General features: G+C 45.8%; 1 protein-coding gene across 3 annotated transcripts in view; it reads left to right on the top strand.

The window, feature by feature from the left end:
* The window catches only part of TNFRSF13B (TNF receptor superfamily member 13B), a 141,439-nt gene that overhangs the window by 87,714 nt on the left and 31,431 nt on the right, over window positions 1-22,294 (top strand). For all 3 annotated transcript variants that reach the window (XM_085628919.1, XM_085628918.1, XM_085628917.1), the window contains exon 3: window positions 17,727-17,843. In XM_085628919.1, coding sequence (XP_085485045.1) covers window positions 17,727-17,843 — 117 coding nt within the window. The remainder of the gene's footprint in view (window positions 1-17,726; window positions 17,844-22,294) is intronic.

Raw genomic sequence — 22,294 nt, 5'->3', positions numbered from 1 at the left:
TGTGGTCACATTGAAATCTTATTTGAGAGATACAAAAGATTTTTTAACACATATAGACAAAATTGAATGGCAAGCTAGTTACTGTCTCATGGTACTTGATATCACTAGCCTCTATACTTGCATCGCACACACTGATGGCCTAAAAGCTATACGATTTTTCTTAGAATCCCGTGATTTGAGGTTTTATGAACACAGCAGTATGATTCTGGAGTTTGTCAGTTTTTGCCTGACTCATAACATATTTTTGTTTCAAAAACATCTGTTCAGACAGATATCGGGGACTGCGATGGGTACCTGCTTCGCCCCCAGCTATGCGAACTTGTTCGTTGGCTGGTGGGAGGAGCAGGTAGCCTGGGCGGAGCCCAATGCATTTTGGAACTTGAGGATAAAGGCATGGTATCGTTATATTGACGATTTGTTCATTGTGTTTGACGGTCCACCAGATTTGGCAAAGTCATATATTGATGTTTTGAATTGTAACAATGTTAACCTAAGATTCTCAGGTGAAGTAAGTACTGAAGAGGTCAATTACTTGGATTTGACAGTGTATGTAATAGATGGGCAGTTACATACTAGACTCTTTCGGAAAACAACTGCAGGGAATTCAACTCTCTTTGCTACTAGTAGCCATCCTAAGAAACTTATTGATAGCATCCCATATGGAGAGCTACTAAGGCTTAAAAGGAATAATACTAGCAATGAGGAATTCCAGAAGGCAGTAGAATAAAGCATGCAACGCTTTAGAGTGAGAGGCTACAGCGAAGCAGTCCTGTCACGAGCCTTAGATAGAGTCAATGATATCTCTAGGAGAGATTTACTTATGGAGAAAGCTACAAAAAAGTCTAACAATGGGACTTTTCGTATGATCACTACCTTTTCTGAAAATGCTAACCAACTCAAGAGGATATTGCGTAAAAACTGGCATATTCTTCTTACTGACCATATCATAAAAGAAGATTTACCATCGAATCCTTTGTTCACTTTCAGAAAAGCAAGGTCATTGAGAGACCATTTGGTCCACAGCTATCACAATGTAGAACCTAGTAGGGTATCTTTTAAAGCACTTAATGGATTTTATCCATGTGGTAAGTGCAAAGCCTGTAAAAAAAGTAAATGCACTTTGTCGTACGACGTCCCTGGCCTCAGTACACCTAGAAAGATCACCAAGTTTCTCACGTGCACTACTCCCTATGCTATCTATTGTTTGGTGTGCCCATGTGGGCTCCGTTACATTGGGAGCACGATACATCCGGTCAAGATACGGATCCTAGAACACATGAGGGCGATCAATAATGTTGATGAATCATACCCAGTAGCGAGACATTACAACAAGATACATTACCGTAATAAGGATCTTTTATCATATTTCTGTTTAGATCATGTACCGCAAAACCCCAGGGGTGGGGGCAGGATACAGAGATTAAGGCGTTTAGAATCACGCTACATTATAGATCTGCAAAGCAAGAATCCACTGGGTCTGAATAGTAGTGAGGAGCTTGCTGTACATTTAGGATGAATAGGCTGTCATTTTTGATTAAGTAAATCTCCTCTTCAATTCTTTCTGTATTTTCTGTATTGGTTAGAACCATTCTGAAATATGTGTGCGAAATTGTATATCGGGTGTTGACTGATCATGTTTTGTTTAGATGTGGTGCCATGGGATCTCTGGTAGAAGGCAGAATTTTGGCCCATCTGTGGGCGAGATTTTGATAGTTATAATGATAACTATAAATGTATCATGTATAATTGATTTTCACATTTAGGGTTGTATAACGATTGATTAACTTACGTTATAATGTGGAAGTAACGCTACATTTATTGCATTGCGTTCCGCTTTTAGACATTCAAAGATGGCGGAATGATTTGTTGCCGTCTTATGAATAGTCCTTTTTCTGTTTTCACACCGGATATCATGAATGAATGCACATTTATAAATAAAATATGGCCGCAGCGTTTACGTGCAGAAATTGACAAAGGCTAAGTGCCGAAACGCGTCTGTTTGCCCGGAGTTCAGGAAATAAATCTTTTGAACTCTCCCCCGTGAGTGCTGTCTTCTGTTACGGGTACGAATACCCGATGGAACTGTGAGCCGAATATATATATATATATATACATACATACATACATACATACATACATACATACATATATAGGGGGAGCCAGCAACAAAAGAAATGATGCAACAGAACACAGTGATAAACCTCTCGAAGCGTCCATTGACCGACATTGAGGTAGAGATCCTTTCTATGGGTTTATCTTTTTGTCCCTCGCAGAATTTTAACTACACTCAAAGTCGTATAGATTTATTTTATTTCACACGAAAACTCAGAATTAAGAAATGGTTTGCGACTAAGGTTAAGGACACAAGATTGAGTGTTGTTGATGACCCTAGCACAACCAGCATAGGAGATGTTGAATTGTTTAATACTTTGAGGGAGTTGGGAGGTGATAATGATGAGGTTGATTTAGATGTCATTACACGTACTGATTGTAGTGCAGGCACCAGCTTTAGACCCAAATCAATTTTCCTTCCTCAAATCAAAAATGACACCATTGATGTATTTGAAAGAGGGGTAATGCAAGAATTTTTGAAATTATCCAGAAAACGATGGCATGGAAATAATAATTTATCTGACATCCAAATGAATGCCATTGAAAGCCTTAAAAATGATCGCACCATTGTCATAAAGAAAGCTGACAAGGGTGGAAATGTGGTGGTTTTATCACGTGAGATGTATGTTAATGAAGGTATGAAACAGTTGATGGACCCAGAGAAGTATGAGGCAAGCAGTAAAAAAGAATATGAGAAATCTGTTCAGTCTTATCAAACACAACTATCAGTTTGGTTTGAGAGAGGTATTCTAGAGAAAGAAGAATATAATTTTCTTGTCTGTAAACATCCCAAATTACCGGCATTGTACCTGCTCCCCAAAATTCATAAGGATAAACTAAATCCCCCTGGCAGACCCATCGTTTCATCTAGGGGAAGCTTTCTGGAGAACACATCCAAATATGTTGATTTTTTTCTCCAGCCTTTCGTTCAAAAATTGCCATCTAACATTAAGGACACAGGGGATTTCCTTAGACTCCTAAGTACAATACAATGGGAAACTCGTTATAACCTTTTATGCCTTGATGTTATGAGCCTTTACACCTGCATCCCCCATGATTCAGGTATACGAGCCTGCAAACACTTCTTGAGAGAAAGATCAGCCTCATTTACTTTACACACTGAAATGTTAACCTCAATGATGCTCAGTTGTTTAACACTAAATTGTTTCATATTTGATGAGAAAATCTATAGGCAAACCCTAGGAACTTCTATGGGTAGTTGCTTTGCTCCTTGTTTTGCGGGTCTCTACCTAGGATTTTGGGAGGAGACCATAGTGAATAAAATGGAAACCAGAAAGAAAAATGTAATTGTCTGGGCGCGCTACATAGACGACATTTTTGTTGTCTGGGATGGCAGCGAAGAGGAGGCTATTAATTTTGTTGAAGATTTGAACAGTAATGATTTCAACTTAAAGTTCACTAGTCAATTCTCGAGCTCAGCATTAGAGTTTCTTGACCTCAAACTGACAGTGGTAGAAGGCAAACTAGAAAGCACGCTGTTTCGCAAAGAAACAGCAGGCAATAGCCTTCTACATGTAAGAAGCTGCCCCCCAAGAAATCTGATCCACAGCATTCCCTTGGGTGAATTTTTGCGCGCAAAACGCAACTGCAGCACGGATTATAGCTATCACCTAGAAGAGGAAGCTATGACAAAACGTTTTCTCCAGAGAGGTTACACCAAGACAGTCATCAGAAAAGCTAAAACTGAAGTCAGGGCCCGCAACAGAATTGATCTTTTGACTGAAGCTAATGTAGAAGCTGTCAACCTTAATGACAAGATCAGATTTATAACTACGTTTAGCAGACAAGCCCAGCAAGTAAGACAAAGTCTTAACAAGTTTTGGAATGTACTTTCCACTGACAAAGACCTGGTTTCACAAGTGGAAACCTACCCTCAGATCACATATAGAAAGGCCAAATCTTTAAAGGATGCCATTTGCAGGACATTAGAGCCATCTAAAGAGAAGGGTTTTAACATCAAGGGTTTTTTCACTTGTCGCAATTGCAAAGCATGCAAGTATAGTAAAAACTGTAAGGAGTGCAAATTATCACCTTCATGCAAACCATTCACAATTCAAAAACATCTATCCTGCAACACAGATCACGTGGTGTATGCTCTCCAATGTCCTTGCAAAAAGACATACATAGGAAGCACACTACATAAAGCCAAAAAGCGAGTACTTGAACACCTTAGAGCCATAAAAAATGGTGATAAACAATACCCCATGGCTAGACATTTTCAGACAGCCCACAATAAAGATGAAAGATTACTATCTTTCGTGGTCTTGGATTCAGTTAATGTCAACATAAGAGGAGGTAATCGTGTACAAGATCTAAGACGCTTAGAATCGAGGCTGATCATCCAATATCGCACAATGGCCCCTGAAGGACATAATTGTGATGAAGAATTGTCTGTACACTTAGGATAGAAGTCCACAACATTTGATACAAATTTGATGAGAAATTTAAAAGAAACTCTTGAAGTTTAGTAAGTCAAGTATTTTCAATCAACCCAGGTTTGCATTAAAATCTCGCCCATAAATCCTGCCAGTTTTTCCTGCATCCATACCTCTACAATTGTTAATGTTTACGTAACTTAATGTGATAGGTATTTTTACAAACTTTAATGAGTTGTATCTACAAGATCTTTCCAAGAGTATAACGGATTTTCCTAAGGGAATTTATTTAACACTGTTTTTCTAACATTTTTTTATTCTAAGAAGTAAGATCTTTTTAATAGCCTGCGACATCACACATTTTTGTATGTTTATGTGTATCTGTTTGTCAATGTGTTATTTATGGAAACTTTTTGATTATTGTTGGTTTTTGTTTAGATCGCAGATTTGTTGGATTAGGAAGCAGTCATGAAAAGGATGGAGTTCTGTTCATTGTTGTAGAAGATCAGCCAATTTTTCGTCCGACACCCTTATATATATTTATTTCGAGATACATAATGATTGACCACTGGGGCTTTATTATCTTCTTGAGCATGACTCAAGGTATGATTTATCAATTCAAAGAGGGGAATAATAAAGTTTTCCCAGGGTTCTATTGAATGGACTGAAAGCTAAAAATGACATGATTAATGAATTTCAGAGCTAATCCTTGAGACTATTTATCTTTCCATTGTGAAGGTAACATTGTGAAAAATAATTTAAAACAGCAATTATTATGTTTCCAATGCTTTGAATAACATTTCATGTTTTTGTCACATTTATTTAATTTTAAAATGACTTTTTGAGTGATGGTAACTCTTCAAGTCTGTTTTCCATTATTATTTGTCACATGATGGTTTGTTTATTTAAGCAGATTGGCTAACGATACCTGTTACTCGTGATCAAGGGGTTGTCCCCGAAACGCGTTGGGTTGTGTGCGAAGCGACAATAAATCACCGCTTTTTGCAACGTTATGGTCTTCGGCTGTTGATTTAACGAAGAGGAATCGACAATTGCTTTGGATATATATATATATATATATATATATATATATATATATATATATATATATATATGTATATATATATATATATATATATATATATATATATTAGAATCCACATTGCCAAACCTTCCCTTCGTGTTGGCAATGCTCGGGGCCACGCCCTCCAAAACGAATACTCCGCGCTACTGCCCTTGGAATCCCTGTTTGTAAATAATGTGTCATGTTCTTTTCAGTCATCTGTTCGCATTCCGTAGATTGTTTAGATAATGTTTTCTCATTCTGTTTATTACGTTTTATTACATTACCTGGGTACCGTCTGCTGTCGCACCCAATAGGCATTTGCTTTTGGGTGGTGTGAATGTATTGCTTGTTGTCATTTTTGGGGTCTATGTTTTGGAGTTCTCTTTGGTGTTGCTATTCACTGGTGGCATTGTTTTTGATTCCTTTATGATTCCTCGGTGATCTGCCGTAGGTAATTCCTTGTTTAATTATCTTACAGCTTACTTGGGGACAGTTTCCTCATGTGTCAGGGCCTGGTTCTGATGAACTAAGCATTTTTGTTGTACATGATCTTTCTAATAGCCTAATACACTTAAAAACGTTCCCCACATCCTTATGAGTGAGAATTGAGCACAATAATCCAAGAGTCGAAACGTCGACGCATAACTAGAAGCATTACAGTCCAACCTGACCATCATAAATAGAAGGAATAAAATTCCAGGTCACGCTGAGATTACCACCATGTTTTCACGCTGTGCCTAAATGTAGTTGTTTACGTGTAGTAATTTGTATGTACCTATTGTATTACATTGTGATATATGTATAACACACCTCACTCCCCTTATGTTACACTAGAATTTCATATGTATATGTCCTGTTCCATATTGATACATGATTTTTTTCATATAAAGTTTAAATACGCTTCAACACAGTACAATTAGTTTGGGCCTTCTCTTTTCAAATACGTGTTTAGACAGATCTTTTTATAACAGTCAATGAAATCCCACGGTAAAAGGGGATAAAAAAGTTTATTTTAGTTAGTGTGTTGTGGCAGAACCACTTCTCGTTTAATGAGAAGTTGAGCATGCATAACTCCTGTGTAGGGGCCAGTGTCCCTTCTAAAGCTCAGGACTTCAGGCTGCAGCTGTGAGCAAAGGCCTTCTGATGACTTCCTCCCATTCTTAAGCAATCCTCCGGGTATCAGTGTCAGCTTAAGAATTAAGGTGTTATTTTGACTCCCAAATAAATAGACACCGAATGGCCATATCACACTATTGTAACAAACAGGGCAGCCATAACCCACCCTCTCAAGGATAAAATACCCCATTAAATGCACCAGATCTATCTCCAGTGGAGCCAAAGCCCCTTCCACACCCTTCGTTCATCTACATTCCTAGTTTTTCCAATAACACAACATTCAGCCTTGGCCCACATATAAACTAGCCCTTCCCACACTGACCACACATCCACATCACCTTGTTTAAGAGTGCACAGAGCGATACTCTCTTAAATGTCGGTCAACACTGATCATTTAAACATCCCAGTGCCCCATGCACTAACAACCAAGGCCATACTCTCATCACAACCTAACATGTGCAAAGACTGGACCTACTGAGACATCCACAGCCACCCTCTTCTCAAATAACAGAGGTGCACATGCCCACATAAAGGTCAGATCACTAACCCTGGCTCATACTGCCAGAGGAATGAGTAACAACCACCCTCGCACACTACCATCACCATTTCTGTAGACACACCTCACAGAAGTGACTCTGGCAATAAGGGTGAGAGGGGGTACTTCAGCATTCTCATATGATCTGGCAGGAGGTCAGCATAAGAATGGACAATTATGTTTTTCTTGCAGGTTGAGGTGTTGCTCAAGCTCATACAGAGGTTAAGGGCCTTATTATGAGTTTGGCGGTCCGACCACTGTAGGACAGCGTCTGCCCTCGCCAGCAGCCCATGGCGCTGGCAGTCCAAAGACAGCGTATTACGAGTTGACCACGGAGCCGGCAGTGTGGAGGCGGGGATCTTGCAGTGGTGGTGAGTATTTTTCACAAATGCATCAATGCCTGAGTGTGCATTTTGACTGCAGATGTGTGGGATACACACATATTCATGATATGTGTGTAAAAATACCATATACCCATTAGTATGGTTCACCCCATATGCGGGCAGTCGTGTCAATGGGTATATGCTTCGAAAAGGACTCACCTGAAGATTGCTGCGAACAGAGTCATACTTTTTGGGGTGAAAATCCTGCTATGAAGGGGGACCTGTAAAAAGGGATTAATGTTGGAATCTGCCTGGAAGAAGAACAGGGTGAGTATGCACCCCAAATCCTGCGTCACCGCCACCTTGAAGCAGGTGGTCAAACCGCCATGGTACACTCGTAGAACAGGCACCTCATAATACAGACGGCGGTGCAGCTCCCTTGTACCGGCCTATGCCTTTCCCTGACTGCGAACCCGGCGGTCTCATCGCAAAGCCGATCCGCCCATCTCGTCATATGCCGGTCGGACCACCGAGCTCACTGTGTTCGCACCACCACCACCACCAATACGGCGCAAACTCATAATAAGGCCCGTATGAATTTGAATTTAAATTATTTTTAAAGCGCACATACACCAGCGGTTTCTTGGCGCTACAACTAACAGAGGACCAAAACAGAGAACCAAGAGCAAGCTACGGGAAATTTAATTAAAGGACTTTATAAACAGGTGAGCCTTGAGATGTTTCCGAAATTCCGGGTACAAAGTGAGGGTTCGGAGTTCAAGAGGAAGAGAATTCCAGAGGAGCGGGGCAAGGGTCGCAAATTTCGAGCCTCCCCATTTCTTTCTCCGGTAATGCGGGATAGTAAGAAGGGACTGAGTGGATGAGCGTAGTTCCCTGGCGGGAACGTAAGGGGTAATCTCAGAAGAGATAAAAGCCGGTGCCGAGCCCAGTCGAGCCTGAAAAGTGATGGAGGCGAGCTTAAACTGAACCCGGGCACGAACAGGAAGCCAATGCAAAGATTTCAGTAGGGGAGTAGTGTGGTGAAATTTAGGGAGTTTAAAGACCAGGCGGGCCGCCTGGTTTTGAATCTGTTGTAAACGCCGTAGACTATATGCAGGAATACCTGCATATAGGGCGTTGCCATAATCCAGGCGGGAAACCACCATGGCCAAGATGATCAGTTTGAGGGCGGTAAAGGAAAAGAAGCGGGACACCCTGCGTATAGTGCGCAGTGATAGAAAAGAAGAAGAAACCACAGAGCTGACCTGAGAGTGAAGAGTGAGTTGAGAATTGAGTTTTATGCCTAGAGTTTTAACTGAGGTCGAAGGGATAGGTGAAAGGCCAAGAGAGGGGGGCCAGTATAAAGAAGACCAGGGGCTGGATGAACCACCCGTCAACACCAGCTCAGTTTTGTCTGGGTTGAGCTTTAAATGGTTGTGGTTCATCCAGTCCCGGATATGGAGCATAATAGATTGGAAATTAAGAACAGAAGAGGAGGAAGGAGACAGATTGAAGACCAGTTGGAGGTCATCCGCATAATTAAATACGGCGACCTCCATTTGTTGCAGAGAGAAGATAAGAGGGGCAATATAAAGGTTAAACAAAAGAGGGGAAAGGGAGGAACCTTGGGGGACCCCGCATTGAACTCTCCGAACGTCCGCAGTAAAGTCGCCCAGGCGAACAGCCTGGGTGCGGTCACTCAGGAAGGAGGATAGCCAGACCAGAGCGGTGCCCCCGATCCCCGCCGCCTTGACACGGGAGAGCAAGATGGTATGATCCACCGTGTCAAAAGCGGCTGAGAGATCGAGGAGCACCAAGGCCTGGGGCTGGTTAGTATCCATACCCTCCCTGAGGTTGTCCAGGACTGAGAGGACTACGGACTCCGTAGAGTGTGCGGGGCGAAACCCGGCCTGGCAGGGGGCGAGAGCTCCGTGCTTCTCCACAAAGGAGCTCAGAGCGGTGGTGACATGGCGCTCGAGCACCTTTGCCAGAAATGGCAGAAGGGAGATGGGGCGGAAGTTGGCAGGAATTGAGGGGTCCGCGCCCGGTTTTTTAAGAATGGGTACAATAACCGCAGATTTTAATGGGTGCGGTACTACGCCTTGAGAAAGGGAGCTGTTGAGGAGGTGAAGGAGAGGGTCTGGACATGTGGTAAAGATGTGACGGAGAATATGGGCCGGACAAGGATCTAGTGGGGAGCCAGATTTGACAAGGGGTATTATGGATGTCAGGGTTTCTTTAGTAAGAAGAGGGAGGGTGGTGAGTTCTCCCTTAGGAGGGGGGCACTGGGGATCAACAAAAGTGGGGGAAGGGGGAGGGATGTTGGTTTTGATAGTAGCTATTTTATGAATAAAATAGTTATTGAGGGAGTGACAGAGTTCTTTGGAAGGGGCGGGCTTTAAAGTTGTTCTGTCCGAAAACGCCAAATTATGCACGATCGAAAAAATTTCCTTCGACTGGTTTTCTGCTGCAAGGATTTTGGAGGAGAAATAGGTGGTTTTAGCCCTCAAGATGTCTTTTTTATATTGGGTCAAGATGTTAATGAACTCTGATCGTAAAAGGGGGCAGTAATTTCTCCTCCAAGCCCGCTCCGCGCGACGTACAGCTAGTTTGGTGGCCTTGAGCTCTGCGTTGAACCACCGATTGGCATCCTTCTCTCGCTTAGAGGTGATTTGTTTTAAAGGAGCAACAGAATCGCAGCCTGAGGAAAGCCACTGTTCAATGGCCTTGACCTGGGAGAGGGTGGGTAGGCCATGCAGAGAAGGGAGGGAAGTGGTGAGTAGGGACGATAAGTTTTCCGAGTCAACTCTACCCCCAAGCACGAACCCAGATGTTTTTGGGACGAGAGGACTTGGTCGGAGTGTGAATGGGGAGGGCAAATGAGATCAAGTAGTGGTCAGACCATGTACAAGGCGAGATAGAAAGGGACTCCACAGGACAGTTCAGGGACCAGATCTGATCTAATGTATGACCTTTAATATGGGTAGGGGAGTGGATATGAGATGTAAAGTTGAGGGATTGGAGAGTTTCTGAAAATTCTTTTGAAGAAGAGCATTCCGCTGGATCAGAGGGCCAGAAGTTGAAGTCACCAAGGAGTAGAATGGAGGAATTATTAACGGTGATTGTGGCTAGGACTTCCAGGAAGTCAAGGAGAAACAATGAAGTGGAACGGGGAGGACGGTAGGTAAGAAAACAGGTAAGAGGGGGCGTAGTGGATGTAGTGCGGATTGCCAAGTACTCTGTATTTGCGATGTCCGGCAGGGACAGAGTTTGGAAAGGAAGGTCGGTACGTGCGATGACCGCCACGCCGCCCCCGGCTCTGCCAGTAGGGCGATCTGCTCGAAGGGCGTAGTATGGAGCTGGTAGGATGGCCAATAGGGCAGGGAGGGAGTCATCGCAGAACCAAGTTTCCGTTAGAAAAAGAAGATCCGGGGCATGAAGGTCAAGCAGAACCGAGAGTTCGTGTGCATGGGCTACAGCAGACCGGGTGTTGAGGTAGAGTGCCGTAAGGGTTTTGGAGGTAGCAGGGAAAGCATTATCACTAGGAGAGTGGGGGGGGATAGCTAGAGGAGGGGGGATGTCGGGAGGAACAACAGGCGACAGGCCGAGAGAGGAAATGCGAGAGCAGGTGGAGGACGGTAGGGACCATGATCCCTGGAGGCTACGCAAGTGGTCGGGGGCATAGGTGGTAGGTGAGGCAGAGTGGCGAGCCCCTAGCCCCGGACAGTCGCGGACGGGCGCAGACGGGCTTGCCTTAGGCGCGCGCCCGCTGCGCCCGTCCGCTGCGCCTCCGGCCCATACACATCCTTTTATGAGAGAATCAAAGGAAAGAGGAAATGGGAGGGGGCGTGGCCGGTAAAGTGGGCGGAGCTTACTCGCTCGCGGTAGATGGCGGCAGCGAGGGAGGATTCCCCAAGGCAGCCCCCAAATCGGCTGTCTGGGACCTCTGAGGGCAGGCAAGAGATCGTGGCAGGATGCCGGTAAGAGAGCAGCCACAGCAGTACAAATACAAATTTAAACACATTAAAATGAGCAGCGCTCCCGGCTTTCCGCCTCAGGAGTTAGTTGGAAGGACGCGCTAGTAATCAGCGCGCCCTTATATCAGATGGGAGGGGGCGTGGCCGGTAAAGTGGGCGGAGCTTACTCGCTCGCGGGAGATGGCGGCAGCGAGGGAGGATTCCCCAAGGCAGCCCCCAAATCGGATGTCTGGGACCTCTGAGGGCAGGCAAGAGATCGTGGCAGGATGCCGGTAAGAGAGCAGCCACAGCAGTACAAATACAAATTTAAACACATTAAAATGAGCAGCGCTCCCGGCTTTCCGCCTCAGGAGTTAGTTGGAAGGACGCGCTAGTAATCAGCGCGCCCTTATATCAGATGGGAGGGGGCGTGGCCGGTAAAGTGGGCGGAGCTTACTCGCTCGCGGTAGATAGCGGCAGCGAGGGAGGATTCCCCAAGGCAGCCCCCAAATCGGCTGTCTGGGACCTCTGAGGGCAGGCAAGAGATCGTGGCAGGATGCCGGTAAGAGAGCAGCCACAGCAGTACAAATACAAATTTAAACACATTAAAATGAGCAGCGCTCCCGGCTTTCCGCCTCAGGAGTTAGTTGCAAGGACGCGCTAGTAATCAGCGCGCCCTTATATCAGATGGGAGGGGGCGTGGCCGGTAAAGTGGGCGGAGCTTACTCGCTCGCGGTAGATGGCGGCAGCGAGGGAGGATTCCCCAAGGCAGCCCCCAAATCGGCTGTCTGGGACCTCTGAGGGCAGGCAAGAGATCGTGGCAGGATGCCGGTAAGAGAGCAGCCACAGCAGTACAAATACAAATTTAAACACATTAAAATGAGCAGCGCTCCCGGCTTTCCGCCTCAGGAGTTAGTTGGAAGGACGCGCTAGTAATCAGCGCGCCCTTATATCAGATGGGAGGGGGCGTGGCCGGTAAAGTGGGCGGAGCTTACTCGATCGCGGGAGATGGCGGCAGCGAGGGAGGATTCCCCAAGGCAGCCCCCAAATCGGATGTCTGGGACCTCTGAGGGCAGGCAAGAGATCGTGGCAGGATGCCGGTAAGAGAGCAGCCACAGCAGTACAAATACAAATTTAAACACATTAAAATGAGCAGCGCTCCCGGCTTTCCGCCTCAGGAGTTAGTTGGAAGGACGCGCTAGTAATCAGCGCGCCCTTATATCAGATGGGAGGGGGCGTGGCCGGTAAAGTGGGCGGAGCTTACTCGCTCGCGGTAGATAGCGGCAGCGAGGGAGGATTCCCCAAGGCAGCCCCCAAATCGGCTGTCTGGGACCTCTGAGGGCAGGCAAGAGATCGTGGCAGGATGCCGGTAAGAGAGCAGCCACAGCAGTACAAATACAAATTTAAACACATTAAAATGAGCAGCGCTCCCGGCTTTCCGCCTCAGGAGTTAGTTGCAAGGACGCGCTAGTAATCAGCGCGCCCTTATATCAGATGGGAGGGGGCGTGGCCGGTAAAGTGGGCGGAGCTTACTCGCTCGCGGTAGATGGCGGCAGCGAGGGAGGATTCCCCAAGGCAGCCCCCAAATCGGCTGTCTGGGACCTCTGAGGGCAGGCAAGAGATCGTGGCAGGATGCCGGTAAGAGAGCAGCCACAGCAGTACAAATACAAATTTAAACACATTAAAAAGAGCAGCGCTCCCGGCTTTCCGCCTCAGGAGTTAGTTGGAAGGCCCGTAGAGTAATTAGTCAAAAGAGCAACTGCATTTTACAAACTATTGTTTTTTCATGCAGATCAGTGTTTACATGTGTCTGTCTCCAAAGGTATTTTTAAAAAAAAAAAGTGCTCCTTCAACCTATGGTTTTTCAATTCCCAAAGCATGGGTAGACTGCCACCCGGGGGTCAAGTAAGAAACTGGGTGTGTTTATGTCATACACACCACTATCTCCACTCCCTGCACAACAAGGTATCCTACACAATTCCTTTTTTAGGTCGAAGCATAGGGGCGGCTCCTCCGTTATGGCAGAAGAGCGTTGCCCCACTGAAAAATAAATTTATAACAAAACCTGTTTATTTTTAATTTTTTTTATCTCACTCAGCCAATTGCCAGGCTTAAAGTGGGGCCATCCTGATGGAGCGTCACTCAGATGCAGGTAGGAGGAGTGGTAGGCACTGTAAGTGAGCCTGTCGGTTTGACTAGCCGGCGTAGGACGTGTTTATTCTGTAATTGGTGTTTTACTGAGCCTACTTTTCTCATGCTTAGTGGATTTCTGAGCATACCATTGGTGCCTGCAATTTTCGCATTTTTCATCCAATTTTTGCTGTTTAACTCACCCTCTTCCCCCTATTCCAGCAGGTTAGGTATCATCAGCAACAGTGCCCCGGCTTTAAGCCAGGCGTGATGTGTTCACAAACCAATGCATAGTCTCTGCATCTCATGGCTGTGGGACAGTCATCTGCTGATCACCTTGTCTGTGAGTGCTACCATTATGAGGCCCCTTCAAATCTGCCTGGTCTGCCTGCAATGGAAGGGTCCTCCTAATCTGCAGGAGAAGTCCTTCCTGATGGTGAGGCAACAAGGCACACTGCCCAGTGACACCCCTCCTGTGTAGAGATTATCATCAACATCCCCAAGCAAGTAGTGTGAGGGATCACAGTAGTGGTGGAGGCATGGGGGCGTAGGACCAGTTTCCCCCAGTAACAGACTTTCTATTTTAGGCAGATCTTGTTAACATCTAGAGAAGGGCAGTCTGGTGCCTGGAAGCTTACAGCTTTTTAGTGAGAAAGTCCGTCACCCTCCCATTTTTTATTAGGTCTCGCCTGACCCAATGCATGCGCTGGTCTGGCGAGACTTATTGAGAGGGCTCCAAAAAGTGCTACCAGGCCAGCCTAGAGCTACAGTGCATGTGCGCGGGCGCGCGCGCCACGCATGACCTTGATTACTTTCACTTTCGCGGCAGCACGTCCGCTTTGATGTTTGATCGCGATCACTTTCACGGCAGCACGGCCGCTTGGCATAGCCAATAGGTCTCGCTTTTGGGACCTTATAAGTATTTAGCTATGCAACTGTTGCATGGCTAAACACTTATAAGGCCCCAAAGGCGAGACCTATTGGCTATGCCAATGCTTGTTTATTTATTTGTTTATTTGTTTTTTTTATTTTTTGCAAAGGAGACAAGAGCAGCAAAGTAAAATATATCATCATGTTGTGCTTTCAAAAAGAACATCTCTTCTATTTACAGAGGAATCAAACATGCACAGAAGAAAGGAAAATATTACAAACCAAAATGCCACACAGTTTTTCAACATCAGTCTTAGCTCATACCCCACCAAATAGCATTAAATCTCTGCATCGATTTTAAGCCCCTAGCCTTAGCCAAGGCCTTTTCCCGTTCAAAAACCTCCACAACAATACCCCACCATTCTACTGCCATACAAGGTCTTGGAGAGATCCAGGCTCTAGCTATAGGCAATCTAGTAGTAACTATATTTATAGCCACTAGTGTGCAACATGTTCGGTTAGGATCCCTCTTATAACCCAGTATAATCTCTTCATCGGAAAAGGTCATGTCTAGTCTGAGACGGTTTTTGGAGCCCAACATAACCTCTTGCCAAAAAGCGATTAGCTGTGGGCAAGTGGCAAACATATGAACGATGTTAGCCCCATGCTCTCCACATTTGGGGCAGTTGACCCTACTAATTAAGTGATTAATTGTTGTTAGCCCCCACCTTACTATCTTGTCAGGCGTATAGTACAGCATGCATACTGTCTTAAATTGCTGAAGTCTCAAATGAATAGACCAGACAGCATCTTTTTAATGTTGAGAATGCATCATTTAGCATTGTAGGGGTTACTTCCTCCACAGGGATTGAGCCCCATTTTGCAGCTAATTGTATTGAAGGATCAAGTTTATCGTGACTAAATGTTGTCTTCTTCTGATGAGGTTCATGTAAAAATATCAATATTTGATGAGTCTCTACCGATTTAAGGCATTGTGATCTCACAAAGTAATCCTAAATTGCAAGTATTTATAATAATGTTGTTGTGGAAACCCTCCCACTTTAGCAGTTACAGCGGGGTGGGGTTGTTGATGGGCCTCTTCGGCAGACAAAGTCTCATAAATAACGTGAACGGGTGGGAGAGTGAGTGAGAGGTTAAATGGACAGACGGATGTGTGAGTGAAATGGGGATGGATCAGTGAGTGAAAGGGTGGATGGATAGATGCTTAGATGAATGAGTAAAAGGATTGATGTAAGGGTGGATTAGTGAAAAGAAGGATAGATGAGAGAAAGGGTGAATGGATGGATGGATGATGAGAGCGGATGGATGAGAGTGAAACTATGGATGAGTGAAAGGGTGGGTGGATGGAATGAAAGGAAGGATGGATGGAAGGAATGAAAGGATGAATGAGTGAAAGGATGAATGGATGGGTGAGTGAAAGGATGGATGGATGGATAAGTGAAAGGATGAATGGAAGGGTGAGTGAAAGAATGGATGGATGAGTGAAAGGGAGGGTAGACGCTTTGGATGTATGAAAAGATGGATGGATGAGTGAAAGTGTGGATTTGATGGATGATTGAAAGGGTGGATGGATGGATGAGTGAGTGAACAGATAGATCGATGAGTGAAAAGGGTAAATGAATGATGGATGAGTGGATGGATAGGTCAAAGGGTGGCTGGATGAGGGTAAGGATGGATAGCTGAGTAAAAGGTTGGATAGACTGCTGATTAAAATGGTGGATGGATGGATGAGTGAAAGTGAGGATAGATGGAGTGAAAGTGTGAATGGATGAGCAAAATGATGGATGATTGAAAGAATGGATGGATGAAAGGGGGATGGATAAGTGAAAGGATGGTTGACTGAGTGAAAGGGTGGGTGGATGGATGGATGAATGGAAGGATGGTTTGATGGATAGGTTTGAAGATGAATGGATAGGTTTGCATATGGATGGGTGGACTGATGGACAGATGGAATGGTGACACACTGACTGATGGATGACAGAATGTAAAAAAAAAAAATGGTGAATATTAACATGTAGGGGGAAGAATGTAGGGATAGATGATAATTAGTTGGCTGCCTAGCTGTATGTATTTGTGGGTAGAAGAATACCCAAATATATTATTGTTTATCTTTTTGTAATATTAGGATCAAGAATATGAAAAGAGAAATCCATTTTAAATAATAATTCACCAGAAAATGGGATGGTCTGTTCGCTAATCTTTGGCACAAGCGGTCAAGATTTCAACAAAGGATGCCACTTTTGTTCCCACTGTGAAAGTGATTAAAACAAAGCTCGACATACCACCAAGCATGCTTCTGATCACCTTAGGTTTTGAGCAGGAAGGAGTCCCTTCAAGTGCAAAAACTATGGTATAAGGCATTTTCCTCTTTGCAAATGTGCTGTACAATGTATCACACATGAAAAGGAAAAAAACATTTCCCCTTGTGTTTTTTACAGCTGCTTCCGGGAGGTGCAGGAATTGGCACAAATCCCTGTCTACTATTCTTTGTAGATGGGGATTTGCGTTAAAACCCATGGGGGTCACATTGGAGCGCCATGCACCAACTATGGAACTGCCCTTTGGCACAAAGTAACGAAAGTCAGCCCTTTGTGCTGCATTGTGTTATTTTGGGTTAAATTGGAGAGAATGTAGCCCTACCGCTAGAGCGGTCGACCTTGAAGCTGGGGAACCAGGTTCGAGTCTCTGCAACGACACCCAACATCCTGTGATTCTGGGCAAATCACTTAATCTCCCCGTGGCTAAAAAAATTAATGTATCCTCATGTAACGAAGCTGGTGCTCATGTAAAGCGCTCTGATACCTGATGTCTCGGGTCTAGTATATAAAACGCTAAAAAAATGTAAATCCCCATTAGCGTTGTATTGTAAATCATACCAGTAGACTTTTTTTATCAGATCTACATAAGAAATAAATAATGCAAACCTGACACAACAACCTATATATTTTCAGTGGGTTAGAAAGTTTGCAATTGGACCTAATGCAATGCCCCCCACGCCTTGAGTAGGTAGTCAAGGCAGCCTTAACCACATGCAGTGAGCCCACCACAAGCCTAAGCTTAGGAGGCCCTCTGCTGCACTATTGATAGCCAAGTCCATAAGTATCCTGCACCCAGAAGAATCCTGTTAGTGTTTGAGAAGGGACAGATTTTCACTGGTTGCTTTATAATAACTGCAGCATTATGTTTGTCTGTTTTTTTCAGAATCCATGAAATGCAGCAAGCAAGCAGGCTTCTACTATGACAAGCTTCTGTCGAGCTGCGTCAGCTGCTCAGATGTGTGTGGGCAGCATCCCACGCAGTGTGCATCATTCTGCCAAAGTAAGTTCCCGGCTGTTGGCGCTACAGATGCTTGTCCCAAAACCCTCAGGGGTGACATGTCGCCGCAATGCCTTAACCTATTGTGGGAGACTGAGCAGTTTAATGATTGAGGGAACTGGGAAATCTTGTATTGTAGTGACACTGGGATGGCCTATACTGTAGAATAATGAAAAATGATGGGGCCAACCTGCAGAATGTGGTGAGGCCCACAAGTCTCCCAAATCTGACAGTTATCCATTGGGCATGGGCTGAATAAAGCTTCAAAAGGGTTGGGGGCCCATGGAGACTTGAGCCCCCCTGGGCTTACGGGGCCTATGTTACGTCCCTGAACCCATACTGTCACAGATGATGTACTAAAGCAACTTTGCGGACAGTCAGAACGCTACTCCATGGAATGATTGCAAAAAATGGATTTTGTCATACATATGAAATTACAATTTGTCATGTTGTTTATATATCACAGTTGAGCAGTCTGCCATGTAATTTACATGTGATACAGAAAAGTGATTCTCAAGCCAAACTGCGATATTAGGACATGGAACAGTCGTAGAAATACATAAAAAGCATGGTGCAGGGATGATACGTTTCAGCATTTAGAGGCCTTCAGCAGGCTGAAGCCTTTGTTGGACACCAAGGTGGCTTGCATGTGTCTTCGGTGCTGATTGTGCTTGCCAAAGTTATTGTGGTTTGCTATACTCCTATTCAGGGGTGTGCCCGATTCTCTTCAAGGGCAGATTGGTTCCTCCCAACCCCTACCCAGTCCATGGCAAGTAGGGTAGCAGGAATCCGGTGGGTACCTCACCTTATTGTGCAAGGGCCATTTCTTATTTCTTATAGTGCAACTGATGATAAATATGCACCCAAAGTGCATAGAACAACTAAGAATCGGACACAAGTGAGTTTTGAGCACCCCAAATAAAAATAAACAAAAGTGGGAATATTACGGGGTGTGGCCAAGCCGAGCTGCAAGATGGCCGCTCGATAGTGTGGCTCTGCCGGCCAAGCACATTATACGCCATCTATCCTGTTATAAACTACTCGTCCTGTACCTAAATTGCAGCAGTAAGATACAGAAACCAAAGTGGAGCGCACCCCTGGGTCTCGGGGTTCGGTGCAATAGAAATCACGGAAGTTAACCACGTCAGTCTACGCTGTCGGGCCCGACCGGGGACGAAATATGGCATCGTACCAGTGAAGGATGAGCAGGATCGGACTCATCGTGTCCGCAGCGGCTGGGATCCAAAGCTGATTGAGGCAAGATTGCGTGTGCATACAAGCAGTAGTGCACTTGCTGACCGACGCCTGCGAGGAAAACTGGTGCTGCCGCGAGTGAGGCTCGGAGGTCGGAACCGTCCATGAGGCTTGCTGACTGCGGTCGGGTGTGTGCGCGCCAGACGAGGCTCTCACCTGCGCTCCCTGAGACCTTGGAGATAGTTGCGGGGGTCCACGGCGACGTGGGAGAGTGTGCAATTGCGGTGGCATCATGGAGGGCCCCCGGCAAGAACGACAGTGATGACATTGTGCATCGGGCGTAGCGGGGGTGAGTGGCCCGCAACGCATTTTAAACCGACGCAGAGCTATCTCAGGAGGGAGGCAAAACCAGTGTAAAGTTGAGCCAGCAGAGGGAAACATACTGCAGCGACCAGCCTGAGGGCCCTGGCTGATGAGAGATTGGTGCCTCGGGGAACTCTCAAGTAACAGACATTGGAGATACAGAGGGGTTGAGGCCAAACGCAGTGACGGGAGGCCCGTCCTGGAACACCGAAAACTGGGGGCGGGAGCTGATGCCCGCGGGCTCAGGTAGGAAAGCGTGCTCTGTGTGAGTCCCGAGGACCGCCCTCCCGCAGGGGCTTCAAAGTGCGCACTAACGAAACCCAACCTGGGAAAAAGTAGATGGGCACGTCTTGGCCGGACACCGCGACCTAACACCAGCCATAAATCCTTAGCAGACCCAGGACCAGTCGCGAAGTCAGATCGGGTCCCGGCAGCAGTGAGACAGTGAGACAGAGAAGAAAAGACTCATGTTTTACAACTAAAGAACTGACCTTCAGCACCAGCATGATGAGAAACGCACCTGCTAATACACTTATAAATTGCACATCCACGACCTTGGTGGAACTGTGGCTGAATCCCCGCACCTATCGACGGTGTCATCAACTAGGCCCTCATTGTCAAGACCCTGAGCCACGCGCAGCAGTGAGACCTGAGGGAGCAGGACTACAGACTGACAGACATACCCAGAGACCAGGTGCGCTTTCGAACAGACTAACGGCAATATCCATAACTGGCTCCTCCACAGGAGTAGCTGCCCTCTGAAGTGTGGCGGAGGTGATACCCGACCCTCGTTGGGACTTTTTGCATGATACCCCTGCTAGCAGTTGGTGCCGGATGACCTGGCGGGCAGTGGATCAGTGCCCTTACTGACAGTGAACAGGCACCACAGCAGAAGAGCAGTTTTGGGGAAAACGGACAATAAGCAGGCCAAGATAACCTTTGAGAAACGCACATCTAGACTGCAGGACATTGACTCGATGCCGCTAACTGTGGTACCCGAAACGCAGATGGATCCCGAGCAAGACGATGATATTAAAGCCATGCCGAGGTGAAGGTCAGCTTAAGGGCGATAGACTCTAAACTGGACTCTCTGTCGCTGAGAATGGACCATGTCTCACAAAAAGTAGACAAGTGCGAAACCAGAATCGAAACCCTGGAGACTAGAGTATCGGATTCAGATGACTGCCAGGTGGAGACACAGGAAGGACTACTTCGTATGGACAAAGTGCTGGAAGTAATCAAGGCACGGAACGAAGACCTTAAAGCGAGGTCAAGAAGAAACAATGTCCATATAATGGGGGTTCCAGAATCCACGAACATAACAAATATGGAACACTACGTAGAGGGTCTCCTGAAAGAGCTGTTTGGCCCTGATCTATCGGCAATGTTTCTGGTGGAGCGTGCACATCGAATCCTGGGACACAGACCCTCCCCCCCCCGGTGCTCAACCAAGAACAATCCTGGCTCGTCTACTAAACTACAGAGACAGAGTCACTATATTAAGGAAGGCCAGAGAGAAAGGGGACATACTACATCAGTGTAACAGCATTACGTTCTATCCAGACTTCACCCAAGTGGTACAAGCTGCGAGACAAGAATTTATCCCAGCTAAAAAACTGTTCCAAAAAATTGGCACGAAGTACGCAATGCTGTACCCTGCGAAGCTGAGTGTGCAGACCGGAGGCAAGCCTATGATCTTCACCGAAGCCAGTGCCTCTCTGAAGTTTGCCAAGCAGACTGCAAGAAAACAACACAGCAAGGACGCGGCGGCTGCAGGGTCTCCTAGTAGCCAGCTAAGTGATAATGCCTAATGTTTGGCTTCCGCTTGGCAGATCTTTCGTTATGCGGGACATAGCCCGAAATTATCTAGCCAGCAGTATATAACTCTATTTACCTGCTTATTGGTCCATTTATTTTGATGAGCAATGCTAAAGAAGTAGTCTCAAAGCTTAGCCACCCTATTGCTACGACGACGGGGAAGTATGCCGGCGAATTTACGCCCCCACAGGATGATTCCCTTTAGCCCTGTGTTACATGGGCCTATGTTTGTAGTGGGTTGTTTAAGTTGGGATGCACAACCTGATTGGGGGGTTGGTGTGGGTGGGGGCTAAGGGCTAAGGGCTGCTCATGTTTTTTCATTGTCTAATGCAGTACGTTCTAGACCTGACACTGTGGGCCCCTTTGTTAAGGGAAAAATAGCACACCATCCAGAAACAATCGTAAAATATCACATCAGCTTCATCAGAGCAGTGCTGAGATTAGAGTCAAATGATGGGAGGCTTCGGGAGGGTGAACCACCTTAGTCCGTAGCACTGGGACGTCATGCCTCTAAATGTCAAAGCTAACTTATCTCACCTGGAACGTTTGTGGCCCTAATGACCACCATAAAGCGTGGTTTGTACAGTCATATTTGGTTAGACAGGTGGTAGATAGTTGCCTCCTACAGGAAACCCATCTAAAGGAAGCAGCTCAACCAAGACTAATTAGCAACAGATGGGGAGAAGTGCACACGTCCAGCTACTCCAATTACTCCCGGGGGGTGGCTACACTGATTAGGTGGGGTATACCCTCAAAAACACAAAAAGTGTTGAGTGACCCGGAAGGCTGGTACATAATCTTACAGGGGCTGCTGTTCAATCAGCCGGTCATAGTTGCCAACACATATGTGCCCCACACAGACGACCCCACTTTCTTCCAACAAGTCTAGCATAAGATACAGTCACTAGGAGACGCCGCACTAATGTTGGGGGAGATTTTAACATTGTCTTATCGCTCACAACAGACAGAGCGGGCGTTTCACGTACACACCACCTGCAGGCGGCTGCGGTTTTGCGTAGTCTAATGCAGGACCACCACCTGATTGACTCATAGCGCAAGCTTCACTCCACTGCTCGTGA

This window comes from Triturus cristatus, chromosome 10, assembly GCF_964204655.1.
Source record: "Triturus cristatus chromosome 10, aTriCri1.1, whole genome shotgun sequence".
In the NCBI taxonomy this organism is placed as follows: Eukaryota; Metazoa; Chordata; class Amphibia; order Caudata; family Salamandridae; genus Triturus; species Triturus cristatus.
This window is presented reverse-complemented; position numbering and strand designations above follow the sequence as displayed.